Source organism: Stenella coeruleoalba (genome assembly GCF_951394435.1).
Source record: "Stenella coeruleoalba genome assembly, chromosome: 14".
NCBI lineage: Eukaryota > Metazoa > Chordata > Mammalia > Artiodactyla > Delphinidae > Stenella > Stenella coeruleoalba.
In genome coordinates, this window is record NC_137160.1 from 71,978,160 (window position 1) to 71,992,016 (window position 13,857).

Here is a 13,857-nt window from a genome sequence, read left to right on the forward strand (position 1 = left end):
GTCACTGAAACACATATTCCCTAGAGGTGAAGCTGGCTGGCATGTGTTTGAAACGATGGGGTGTGAGCAGCTTTGAGCCTGAGAGTTGTTTTTTTTTTTTTAATTGAAGTATAGTTGATTTACAATGTTGTGTTAGTTTCTGGTGTACAGCAAAGTGATTCACTTATACATATATACACATATTCTTTTTCATATTTTTTCCATTACGGTTCATTACAGGACATTGAATATAGTTCCCTGTGCTATACAGTAGGACCTTGTTTATCTATTTCATATACAGTAGTGTGTATCTGCTAATGCCAAACTCCTAATTTATTTCTCCCCCACTCCCTTTCCCCTTTGGTAACCGTAAGTTTGTTTTCTATGTCTCTGAGTCTGTTTTTGTTTTGCAAATAAGTTCATTTCTATCATATTTTAGATTCCACATCTAAGTGATATCATATGGTATTTGTCTTTCTCCTTCTGACTTACTTTGCTTAGTATGATAATCTCTAGGTCCATCCACGTTGCTGCAAATGGCATTATTTCATTCCTTTTTAATGCCCGAGTAATATTCAAATTTGTATATATACACCACATCTTCTTTATCCATTCATCTATTGATGGACACTTAAGTTATTTCCATGTCTTGGCTATTGTAAATAGTGCTGCTATGAACATTGGGGTGCATGTATCTTTTCGAATTATGGTTTTCTCTGTGTATACACCCAGGAGTGGGATTGCAGGATCATATGGTAACTCTATTTTTAGTTTTTTAAGGAACCTCCATACTGTTCTCCAGAGTGGCTGCACCAATGTAGAGTCCTACCAACAATGTAGGAGGGTTCCCTTTTCTCCACACCCTCTCCAGCATTTGTTATTTGTAGACTTTTTGATGATGGCCATTCTGACCGTGTGAATACCTCACTGTAGTTTTTTTTGTTTTGTTTTGTTTTGCTTTAAGAAACTTAGTATTATCTTTATTTTCATTTATTTATTTATTTTGCTGCTTAGCATGTGGGATCTTAGTTCCCCGACCAGGGATCGAACCCACGCCCCCTGTATTGGAAGCTCGGAGTCTTAACCACTGGACTGCCAGGGAAGTCCCCTCATCGTAGTTTTGATTTGCATTTCTCTACTAATTAGCAATGCTGAGCATCTTTTCATGTGCCTATTGGCCATCTGTATGTCTTCTTTGGAGGAATGTCTGTTTAGGTCTTCTGCCCATTTTTGGATTCGGTTGTTTGGTTTTTTGTTACTGAGCTGTAGGGAGCTTGAGTTTTTAAAAGCCTGTGGTGGGTTAACCTTGAGGATTCCTAGGCTATTACAATAACTCCCTACTTTTTGCCTGAGGTGGGTGACAATGAAACTCCCATCTCTCCTCCTTGGCCAGGAATCCCTTCCTTTTGCCCCGATGAGCCTCAGGGGGATGGGAGCCAACATGAAGCCCCATGTGTGCCTTAGCCGCCTACTCTGGTCCTGTCTCTGTGCAGCAGTCTCCCCATTTAGAGGAAACAAAACCTGCTTCCAGTTCCTTCCCTAGAACCAAGAATGAATCCTTATGGGCACAAAGAACTTGCCTGGGACAGTTTCAAGAACGTAGTCATGTAATCAGTAAGTCAAACTGCATTCTCTCAACCTCCCTGATTTAATGGAAGGGGATGGGGAAGCAGAATGGCAAATAGGATGAAACAAGGTTATGTGTGATCTTTCCATGGGGACTCAGTGCTTTAGCTGCTAAAACTTAATAATGGGGGCCCCCACTGTTAAGGAGAATGATTAAGCTGATGGACAGATTTTTCTGATTTTTTCATTCATACAGTTTTTTTTGTTGTTGTTGTTTTGTTTTTTTGCGGTACGCGGGCCTCTCACTGTTGTGGCCTCTCCCATTGCGGAGCACAGGATCCGGATGCACAGGCTCAGTGGCCATGGCTCACGGGCCCAGCCGCTCCGCGGCACGTGGGATCCTCCCGGACCGGGGCACGAACCCGCGTCGCCTGCATCGGCAGGCGGACTCTCAACCACTGCGCCACCAGGGAAGCCCTCATACAGTTTTTATTTAATCCTTTGGCCTGGTCTATACTGAACTCCAGTATCAGATGGAATGTAGGCAATGCCCCACCTTCTTGGGATACATTAGACTCCCGCCGTGTGTGAAGCTTTCACACTAGTAAGTAAAGACAGACACTAAACAATAAGTAAGCAAATTACATGGCACGTTAGTAGGTGATAAGCGCTATAAAAAAAGAAAAAGCTGAACACGGTCTGGAAGATGGGGGAAACGGGCTGCAATTTTTTTCAATTATGGTAAAATACACATAAGATAAAATTTATCATTTTAACCATGTTTTTAAAGAGTACAGTTCAGTGGTATTAACTATATTCACAATGTTGCACAACAATTACCACTGTCCATCCACAGAACTCTTTTCCTCTTGTAAAACTGAAACTCTGTACCCACTACGCAGATCCCCCTACTCCACTTCGCCAGCCTCTGGCCATTCGACTTTATGTCTCCATGAATCTCATTACTTTAGGAACCGCATATAGTGGAATCATACACCAGCTGTCCTTCGGTGTCTGGCTTATTTCACTTAGCATAATGTCCTCAAGGTTTATCCATGTTGTAGCACGTGTCAGCATTTCCCTCCTTTTTCAGACTAAACAATATTCCACTGTATGGATAGACCACATTTGTTTATCCACTCATCCATGAAGGGACACTTGGGCTGCTTCCACCTTTTGGCTATTGCAAATAATGCTGCTATGACATTGGCTGTACAGATATCTCCTCAGTACTCTGCTTTCAATTCTTTTGTGGGTATATACCCAGAAGTGGAATTGCTGGGTCATATGGTAATTCTATTTTTAATTTTTTGAGGAACCACCCTACTGTTTTCCATGGAGGCTGCACCATTTGTGACTCTCGCCAACAGTCAGTGTGTAAGAATTCCAACTTCCCCACATCCTCACCAACACCTGTTATTTTTATTTATTTTTGGTAGTTGCCATCCTAATGGCTGTGAGAGAGGGCTGCAAATTTTAAGGAGGTGGTCAGGGTAGGCTTTGGTGAGATGGTGGCATTTGAGACTTGACAAAGGTGAAGCAGATACTCTGCAGAAGAGCTTTCTAGGTAGAGAACAGTGGGTCCTGGGGCAGAAGCCTACATGGTGTGTTTGAGGCAAAACAAGGAGACAGAATGGCTGCATGAGGGGGTGGGAGAGGAGAAGAGCCCTGGAGGGTTTTGAACAGAGGAGGGATGTGACCTGACTTTTAAAGAATCCCTCTGGTGCTGTGTTGAGAATGGGCTATAGGGAGACAAGGGCAGGAACAGGAGGACCAGAAAGATGACCACTGGAATCTGAGAGGTGATGACTGAGAGGTGATGGAGGCTTGAACCAAGGACTAGCAGTAGAGGTGGAGAGAAGTGGTAGGAGTTTAGATGTAGCTCAAAGGCAGGACCAGTAGAATCTCCCGATAGATTGAAGTGAAATATGAGAGGGAAAGAGGGGTCAAAATTGACTCCAAATGGGATGGACAGAGTTACCATCAACTGGTATGGGTGAGGCTGAAAGAGGAGCAGAGTGCAGGAGAGATCAGGAGTTCAAGGTTGGACATGTGCTTCCATGAGCTAGCATTAGGACATTCCTTAGTATTCTGAAAAGGAGACCATGGCTTCTAGGTACTCTGCTACCTGAATAAGCTGGAGGATAAGGGAAACAAGTCCAGAGTCAGGAAGACAAAAAACACCAGCACCACTGGTTGAGCCCTTACGTAGAGCCAGCCACTGTACTGGGAGCTTCCCAGTGGTGACGTCCCTCATTCTCACAACAGCCCTGCCATGCAGATACCGCCATTATCCCAACTTTACCGATGAGCACCCAACCTTGGGGAGATGAAGTCATTAGTCCAAGGCCACCCAGATGCTAAGTGGCAGAGCCAGGGTTTGAACCCAGATCTGCCTGACTCAAGAGTCCACACTTTTACCCCTGCTGCTGCTGAAGCCCAGGAGATGTCAGGAGATTCATGGAGGTGATGGACTTAAGCTCAGTCTTGAAAGACGGGGTTAGTAAGAAAGGAGAGAGAGTGGATTGAGCAAACACAGGATGAAGTTCCAATGTCTTGTCCTCACTCCAGGGCCCTGTGTGGCCGGGTCCCTGCCATCCTCTGCATCCTTCCTTCACACCACTTGCTCGTGAAGCTCCACTGGCCTGATTTTGAGCTTTTCCCCCACACAATTCCCTCTATTTGAAATGCTCCATCCTAGCTCTTTTTCTGGCTGACTCCTACACATGTCTGGGGGTTCAGCTCCAAGGTCACTTCCTCCAGGAAGCCTTCTCTGACTCTCCCCTCCGCTACCTAGAACTACTCTTGTTGCATCATGCACTTGTCCTTTGTAGCCCTTAAAACAATTCTCATAATTATTGTGCAATTGTATGTTCTACATCCGCTTCTCCCATCGAACCAGTGCCGTCCAACAGAACCTTCTGCAGTTCGGGAAATGTTTTGGACCCATGCTGTCACAACGCAACTACAGCAGCCACTGGCCACATGTAGCTAGAGCACTTGAAATGTGGCTAAGGCAACTAAGGAACGGATTCTTCAAACACCACCTACTTTACTTATAAGTCAAATTTTATAGTGTGTATTATATATGAAAATTATTTCACATACTAATTACATAAGTTAAATTTAAATAGCCACATGTGGCTAGTGGCTACTGTATTGGACATTGAAGCTCTAGACTGTGAGCTCCTTGAGGGCAAAGACCATGTATCTTATTTGGTTGTAGAATCCCTTGACCTAGGATGGTACCCAGGAAAATCACTGAATGAATGAATGAGTCAATCAATCAATCAATCAATGTAGTCTGCATAACTTGCTTTCAAGAAATCATCCTAGAAAGGAGAGACCCAGGAAAATCTGACTTGCATAAGATCTCACAGTAAGGCAGAACTAGATATAAAATCTCAGCTTTCTGAATCTCCTGTCCATGGTGCTGTGCCTGAGTGGACAGCAGGTGAAAGGCAGAGGTTGTTTGTGGTCTCAAATGACCCATCCTAGAGCTGTGTGAAGGTGCCTCTAACAGCAGGAAAGGACTATTTCTTAGACACCCTCATCCCTCTTCCCCCTCCCCTGACCCTGTTAACTACTTAGCAGCTTGTAATCTATTAACACTTGGCCTCCTGTGGGACTGAGCCTGTTCCAAGGTCCACTCTTGCCCACCCCCTACAAGGCACTCTGATTTTTTAAAAATCCATATTGCTCTCAGGCAGTCTGTTGCCAGCAATCTGTGAATAATATGTATAGAGTGTGGTTTAAAAAACACCTATGTCGTGACGTGTAACCCACTCAGATTCACACGGCTGCTCCTTTTCTTCTATTCTTTTTTATAAATGGAGGTTAACATATTTCAGGGCTAATTTTGACATCATTCAAATGTACTTTGGGGTTTGCAGATTACATTTTGGGGGAGTCCAGCATAAAGAGTCTACAGATTTTGTTTTTATAAATTCTTTTTCAGATGTCATAATAATAATAGTTAATATGTGTGACTTCTTTGTATCTGCCAGGCATTAGCACACATTATCTCATTTGATCTTCCCCATAACCCTCTGAATCAAGTACTATTATGATTCCCATTTTATGGCTAAGGAAACTGAGTCTCAGAAAGGTTAAGTCACTTGCTCGAAGTCACACAGCCAGGAAGTGGCACAGTCAGGATTTGAAGCCAAGTCTGTCTTCTCAAGAGTCAGTGCTCTTAACCAGCATACAATGTGGCCTCGCTAATAGATATTATATGTATTTATGTGTATAAAAATCAGAAAAATAATCAAGAAACTTAACACTGGGGTTTGGGAAGAGAGAGACTTACTTTTATTTTTGTGCTTCTTTTTGAACTTTATTTTCCCTATCTATATATTATATTAGTACATTATATTATATATTAGTATAAAAACTAAATTAATTTAAAGCTGAAGTAAAAAATTCTTATTAATTTTACTTTTTTAAATTAAGGAAGGAATTGTCATTCTAGTGTCATGTCTATATATTAGATTAAATATACATGAATCTTTGAGTAATTTGCAAAGTTCACATGCTCTGACAGCATTTGAAAATTTATCCCAGTAAAACTGCAGTTCCAATATGTATTCTTATTCTGAGTACCAAATTTCATATTTTAGTTTCTGAATTATTTTTTATTTAGAGATAATATGATAATATTATTATCAGAGATAATATGATAATATTAAACATGATATTTATTTTCAATGAACGTGGTATGTTTTCCTTGAGATATCTGCACTCAGATGTGTACATTTTTATGTATTCACACATCAGCTTTGGATATTATAACTAAGTGTCCTTTAGCATTTGTGAAATAATGCTGTGTTACATAAGATATGCTATTTGAGGATCAATTAATAAAAGCTTAAAAGTAAAAATTTAATTAATTAAAAATATTAATGAAAATTAATTTTATACTGATTGAGAAGCAGACACTACAATACCCTTCAGTACTTATAGCTTCAGAGAGCTGTATCAGTCACGCTAAAAGTCACTTGGGAGAATTCCTCAGTGGCTCAGACAGAAAAAAACATTTAAGTCAAGAAAATACACACATACTAACAACAATGTACCCTTTCCAACAATTCCAACAATTCCAAATGGTGTCTAGTTTTACCATCCAAATGGCTAGTACTTCTAAAAATTAAAACAAAACCCCCATTAATGTTCTTTTTAATGCCCCATCTCATACTCTTGGAATTTGCTTAACAAATCACCATCAGCTTGTGGTAGGAGACATTTGGAAGCCCCTTTACAAGCTCCCTATACTTGCCACGCTTGACTGTATTCCCCCAAGATTTTCAGAGCAAATTTGGCATCCCTGAAAAATTCCAATCCTCTAAGCAGTGTATTTCTGAGTTCCCAAGGAGAGCCGACAGTGAGTCTCACTCTAGCTAGCTGTTACAAAAGCCGTTCATTCAGAAGGCAAGAGGTTTCAGCAACGATGCACAGCCCTCTCATTCACACACTTCATAAACAACAAGACTTTGCAGAAGCCTCCTCTCTAGGAAGGAATCCCTGCTTTTTAGAAACCAGTTTGCAACATCAGTATCATTCCCTTCTAAAAGACCTTGCAGGAAAATTAGGAATTTCACAGCATAGGAGAAGGACTGGAAAGGACCGATGTCATTGCATGGACTCATCAATTCAGTCCGCATCTCAAAACAGCAGCTAACGCTTTCTTAAAACACAGACCTCAAAATGCCTTTAGGATTGAGAGCCATTATAAGGGAAAACATAACATGGGTAGGTCCCCATAAGATTCCGACGGATCTGAAAAATCGAACTGAGTCAGAGATACAGATGCTGAGCTGCTGGGGTAGGAAAATGGCTTGTCTCCTCCAGGCCTAATTCTCTCCTCTGAAACAGTTCCCTTTAAATTCAGGAAGCCACGCTGAGACGCCCCTCTGCAGGTTTTCCTTTAAAAAAGGAAAACCTGTCTGCGTCTCACTCGCCCCCAGGATACTCACGGCAGCTGCCTTAGCTGGAATAAGTCCTCCTCCATGTCCGCGCTGCGCCAGGACGAGCCCTTTTCATGGCCCTTACATGGTGGTGGTGGATGACGAGGGCTCGGGGGCTTCAGCACTAGGGCTCTGGACCGCGCGGCTTCCTCCCTCGGTGGCAGCTGTTCCGGGGAGGGAGCCGCCAGGGGCCAGCCCAAGAGACAAAGCCGCCGCCGCCAGGAGACCGCGGCGAGAGTGGGCGGAGAAGAGGAGGTGAAGGGCAGGGCTAGCTGCGCGGCGAGAGGGGGCGGGGAGAGCCCTTCTGGTTAGCGGAATTTACAGGCTGTCTGTGGCTGGTGGTGTTTTACTGAGATGCCTGTGGGGCACACCAGCCTGTGAAATGGCTGTCTAGGTACCAATGAGCACTCTTTGCTTGACGAAGCCTCTCTAAATATTTATTTGTAGGGATTCATTAAGGTTATTACTGGTATAATATTCTTGAAACCCAGGCTGCTATAACAAAATGCAGAGAATGAAAAAATTGTATACGTACTCATGCATTGAAGCATTGTTTATTGAGCACCTACTGTGTGCCAGGCACTGTAAGACTCACCGGGCATATGACAGAGAACAAGTTAGAAGTGACATTGACATCACAGAGCTGAGGTCTTTTATTTTATTTTACATATTTATTTATTTTGGCTGCGCCGGGTCTTAGTTGCAGCATACAGGCTTCTTAGTTGTGGCATGCAGACTCAGTTGCGGCATGCATGCGGGATCTACTTCCCTGACCAGGGATGGAATCCAGGCCCCCAGCATTGGAAGCACAGAGTCTTACCCACTGGACCACCAGGGAAGTCCCACAGAGCTGAGGTCTTGTGAAATGAATCACACACAAAAAAAATGTACGTTGAGTAGGAGAAAGCTACTCATTCATTCATTCAACAAGCATTAGTGAGTGATTTCTACAGTTTTGGGGGAATCAAAGATTAATAAAACCAAATCCCTGCCTTCAAAATCCTCTTCATCTTGTTTAATGGCTCTCCCATCCCCCTTCCACGAGAATGTCTCCCCCCCCTTTAGCATTTAAGCTCCATAAAGGTTTGTTGATGTACCCCAAGGGCCTGGAACAATAAAATTTATTTATGGACACTGAAATTGGAATTTTATATTCCTAGCTACACTCAACCCCAGGGCTTTGCATTTTGAGCACTCAATAAATGATTGGTAAACTGAAAACAAACATCTTTCATTCAAGTGAGGAGATTCAGTATCTATTTTAAGCCCTAGAGAGTAGGGATAATAATTTATATCAGGGTTGGCAAGTTGGAGATCTATTGGTAATGGATCCAACTCACCCTGGTTTGTTCAGGACTTGAGTTATAGCACTGAAAGTTCCATGTCCTGGAAAGTGCTGGGCTCCAAGCAAACCTTGACAGTTGGTTACTCAACTCCATACAAACCGAAAGCCAGATCCAACACAGAGATGCTTAAAAGGTTTTGAATACTTTTAAGTGCAAGATTTCAAACTATACAACTCTTAGATAAAACTCTAAGACTCATAGGAATAAGTCTTTATGACTTGGAATTAGGCAGTGGTTTCATAGACATGACATCAAAAAGCATAAGGGACACAAGAAAAAACAAAAAACAGATATATTGGACCATATCCAAGTTAAATGCCTTTATGCTGCAAATGATACCATGGAGAAAGTGAAAAGACAACCCACCGAATGAGAGAAATATTTGAAAATCATATAACTAATAAGAGATTTACATTCAAAATATGTAAAGAACCCTTACAACTCAGTAAAAGACAAATAACCCAATTTAAATGTGGGCAAAGGATATGAATAGACATTTCTTCAAAGATGTATAAATAGCCCATATGCCCTTGCAAAGAAAAAGTGTAACAACACCGCAATCAAGATACAGAATGTTTCCATCACCCCAAAAGTTCATCTCTGGCTCCAGACAGCCACTAAGCTGCTTTTATTACTATAGATTAATTTGCATTTTCTAGAATTTATATAAACAGAAGCGTAAAGTACATATTCTTTTGTGTCTCAACTTCTTTCACTCAGCATGGCTTTGAGATTCCTAAGCGTTACTGTGTTGTTTTAGTAGTGCATTCTTATCACTGAGCAATAGTCTATTGTATGGATAGGCCATATTTTACTTACCTATTCATCAATTAATGACCATTTTGGATTTTCTAAATTTGGAGTTATGATGAATGAAGTAGCTGTGAACGTTCATGTACAAGTCTTTGTGTAGATTTTCATTTTCATTTCTCTTGGATAAATAAATAGGGAAGAGTGAAATGGCTGGGTCATTGAGGTAAGATTATGTTTATCTTTATAGGAAACTGCCGGCTTTCCAAAGTGCATGTATCATTTTACATTCCCATCAGTGATGTATGAGAATTCCAGTTGCTCCAAATCCTCACTAACACACAGCATTGATAGTTTCTTTAACTGTCACCATTCTAATAGGTGTATAGTGGTATGGCATTGTGGTGTTCATTTTTGTTTCTCTCATGACAAATTATGTTGACCATATTTTCATGTGCCTATTGGCCATTTATATCTCTTTTTTGTGCAGTGTCTTGTCTGTCCAAATATCTTGACAGTTTGAGGGGAATTGTGTGTCTTCTTACTAAATTGTAAGAGTTCTTTACACGTTATGGATACAGGTCTTTGTTAGATATAGGTATTATAAATTTTTCTGAAATTTGTGGCATACTTTTTCATTTTCTTAACAGTATCTCTCAAAGAGGAAAAATTTAAATGTTGATAAGGTTGAGGTTATCAGATTGTTTTTCTTTTATGATTTGTGCTTTTTTTGACATAAGAGATCTTTGTTTACCCCAAGGTTGCAAAGATTTTTCTCCTATGAAAAAACTCCTCAGAGAGTTTTATCGTTTTCACTTTTACACTTAGGTCTATGATCCAGTTCCAGTAAATTTGTGTGTTTTGTAACATTTGTTCACAATAGTATTCCCTCTATATTTTTAGGTGTCCTTCCCTTTCTCTAGATCTCTATGGGTTATTTGGCCATGGAGGAATAGTGTATCTTGCAAAAAAGTTTGAGCAGGAAGACAGGAGACAGGGCTTGCATTCAAGCATTGTGACCTTAGACCGGCCTCTCCACCTGTATGTGGCTGTGTTCTCATCTGTAAAAGTGGCACTGATCATACATTACCCTGCCTGCTGTCCAAGAGTGTGGTGAGAATGGAAGGAGATGCTACAGATGCCAGCGCTTAGAACTGGTCCAGTTCCAGAGAACATGTGGGGTGCTGTAACTCTCATCATTTCCAAATGATCTCTGTTCCTCTGTCTCAGTGTTCTACCAAGTATTGAGTGTTTACTTTTGAGTGTAATGGAGATGACTTTAGGTGATACATGGGATAAACATTTAGCCTACTTAAATGATCAAATACAGATACTTATTTTTATGTATATTAGAAAAACATGGTTTTTTCCAAATGTGAAAACAATCTAAAAACAAAAGAAATTTTAAAATATTTATGTGATATAGATAAAAAAACTAAACTAATTAAACAAATTGGGAGATTAGGATGGACATATATACACTACCATGTGTAAAATAGGTAGCTAGTGGGAACCTGCTATAAAGCACAGGAAGCTCAGCTCGGTGCTCTGTGATGACCTGGATGGGTGGGATGGGGGCAATGTGAGGGAGGTTCAAGAGGGAGGGGATATATGTATACATACAGCTGATTTACTTCATTGTACAGCAGAAACTAACACAACATTGTAAAGCAATTATACGCCAATAAAAAAATAAAATGAAAAGAAAATAAAGTGACTTCTACAGACAAAAAGAAAATTAAATTAAAAGTAAAGGTGACATCTGGATATGGCCAAAAAACTTTAGGATGCTATCCAAATAGCTGAAGCTTGTCAAAATGCAGATGTATGGGCATCACACTGATACATTCTGATCCATTTGGCTGGGATGGAGCCAGGAACCTACACTTTTAACCAGGAAGTCAGGGGATTTTTGAGCTAAGCTGTGTAAGGCCCACATTTTGAGGAACATTGTTCCTAGTGTCTTAGTTATCTATAGCTGCATAACAAATTACCCCAAAACTTAGCATCTTTGAAAAATATTAACAATTATTATCTTGCACAGTTTCTGTAGGTCGGGAATCCCAATGCAGGTTATCTGGGTGGTTGTAGCTCAGGGTCTCTCATGAGGTTGCAGACAGATATCAGCCAGGGCTGCAGTCTCATATGAAGACTCGAACGAGACAGGAAGGTCCACTTTCAAGATGGCGGACTCACATGGTTGGTAAGTTGGTGATGACTGTTGGCAGGAGGCCTCAGTTCTTTGACAAGTAGACTTCTCCATAAGAAGATCCTCTCCTGAGCATCTTCACAGCTAACATGGTCAGTGGCTTCTTCCAAAGTAAGTGGTCCAAGAGAAAGCAAAGTTGATGTGAGAATGTCTTTTATGACCTGGCCTTGAAATTTACATACTGTCCTTATCACAATAATCTTTTGGTTACACATGTCAGCCTTATTTGATGTGGGATCACATCAAATATAAGGGGGTCTTTGGGGCATATCTTGGAGGCTGGCTACTACACTCAGCTTCCCTTCGCAGCGCAGTATTGTTCCCCATGTTTGAAACTCTCAGAAAAGACAGTAGAGAAAAAACACAAGAGTCTCTGCCAGGAAATGGGGTGACTAGTTTAATTGATGGCAGAAGTTAATTCTGTTATCAATTAACTCTTCTGGGCCTCAGTTTCCTCACGAGTCAGATGAGCTGGCCTCTCATGGCCTCTTCGGTTAAGGTCCTTCCTGATTAGAAAAATAAATAATTGTGACTTTTAAGATGTCATGATCAGATGTTCTGGGAAGCAATGGGCTAAAGTCTTACAGGGCTTCTGTCTGAACAGGAGGAAGTGACTTTTAAGCTAATCTCATTCTTACTGGAAAGTAAAAAGGAATCCAGGCACTGTTTGACAACATAAAAAGTAACATCAAATAGGAGGAGACAAGCAAAACACCATATCCAAGTTCTTGGAAACTTGCATGGGCTTGCTGATTTAAGAACACGAATGTATGTGAAATATGAACTGATCAACCATATAAATTAGGTAATAATTCCCACAATTACTTATTGCAAATCAATTATTTTTATAAAGGATTTATATTGAAGAGCTCCCAAGAAGGCTTAAAGGCGGGTTTATTGTGAGGATCTGAGAGGTAAAGCAAGTTTAAAAGCTGATTTTAAGATCTCTCTGGAGATTGGAGATCAATCCGAAAAGGAGGGTTTGAGTTACAAAGGCTGCAACAATTCAGAACTACCTCATAAAGAAAGATAGACTTATATAGTCATGTCTTAAAAATGTTTCTAATTATGAAAGAAATAAATGATCATGGTAGAAACTCAGATAACATAGAAAAGCATTCAGAAGAAACTAAAACTTACTACTAATCTACCACAAAGAGATAACCAGAGTTACCATTTGGGGGGTATAGCTTTCCATCCATTTTCTGATGCAGGGACACATACACAGACGTCTTCTTACAAATTTGGAATCATATTTATCCTATTAGGTGGCCTGTTTTTTCACTTTTCATGAGCTTCTAATGAGCATTTTTTACCAGAAGGAGTAATAATTTTGATGCTATATTTCCCCTGTGTTTTGATGATGCTTTTCAAGTTTAAAATTTTAAATTATTTTTTGAATAATAATGCATGCACATAGCACAACATTCTCAAAGGACAAAAGGTGGCCTCAGTCACACAGTTCCCTTACCAGAGGCCAGCAGTGTCCCCAGTTTCTTAATTATCTCTATATTTATAAACACTGAATCTTATTCTCACACAAATAATAGCATTCTCTTCCATTGCCCTGCCCCTTACTGTTTTCCCTTAACAGCACATCTTAGAATCTCCCTTATTAGTACACAAGAGCTGGTGCATTATTTTCATAGCACATAGTACTCCACTACACGGGATTACTATAATTTTTCTAGGTATTTAGATGCTTCTAGTCTTTTATTATTAGCAGCAATGCTGCAATACATATCTTCATTCTTATGTGTGTGTGATAAATATGTAGGTCACAGAGTATGCAGATTTGTCATTTTTGTAAATAGTCCAAATTGCCCAGGGTGAAGATGGCACCCATTTACTCTCCCACAGGGATGCCCAAGAGTGTCTGTTTCCCCATATACTTACCATCACTGTGTATTGTATTTTTCATGCTTTGTCAATCTGATGGGTGGGAAAAAATGTTTTCTGATTGGAGTTTTAATTTGCATTTCTTTCATTACCAAGTAAGGTGGAGCATCTTTTCAAAGGTGTAAGAACCAGTTATGCTTCCTTC

General features: G+C 40.5%; 1 protein-coding gene across 4 annotated transcripts in view; it reads right to left on the bottom strand.

The window, feature by feature from the left end:
• The window catches only part of SVOP (SV2 related protein), an 83,553-nt gene extending 75,853 nt beyond the window's left edge, over positions 1–7,700 (bottom strand). For 3 of the 4 annotated variants that reach the window (XM_079943585.1, XM_079943584.1, XM_079943587.1), the window contains exon 1: positions 7,518–7,700. In XM_079943585.1, coding sequence (XP_079799711.1) covers positions 7,518–7,552 — 35 coding nt within the window. In that variant the 5' untranslated portion in view covers positions 7,553–7,700. The remainder of the gene's footprint in view (positions 1–7,517) is intronic. The other variant, XM_079943586.1, reaches the window with a different exon arrangement.
• Between the last annotated feature and the right edge of the window lie 6,157 nt (positions 7,701–13,857).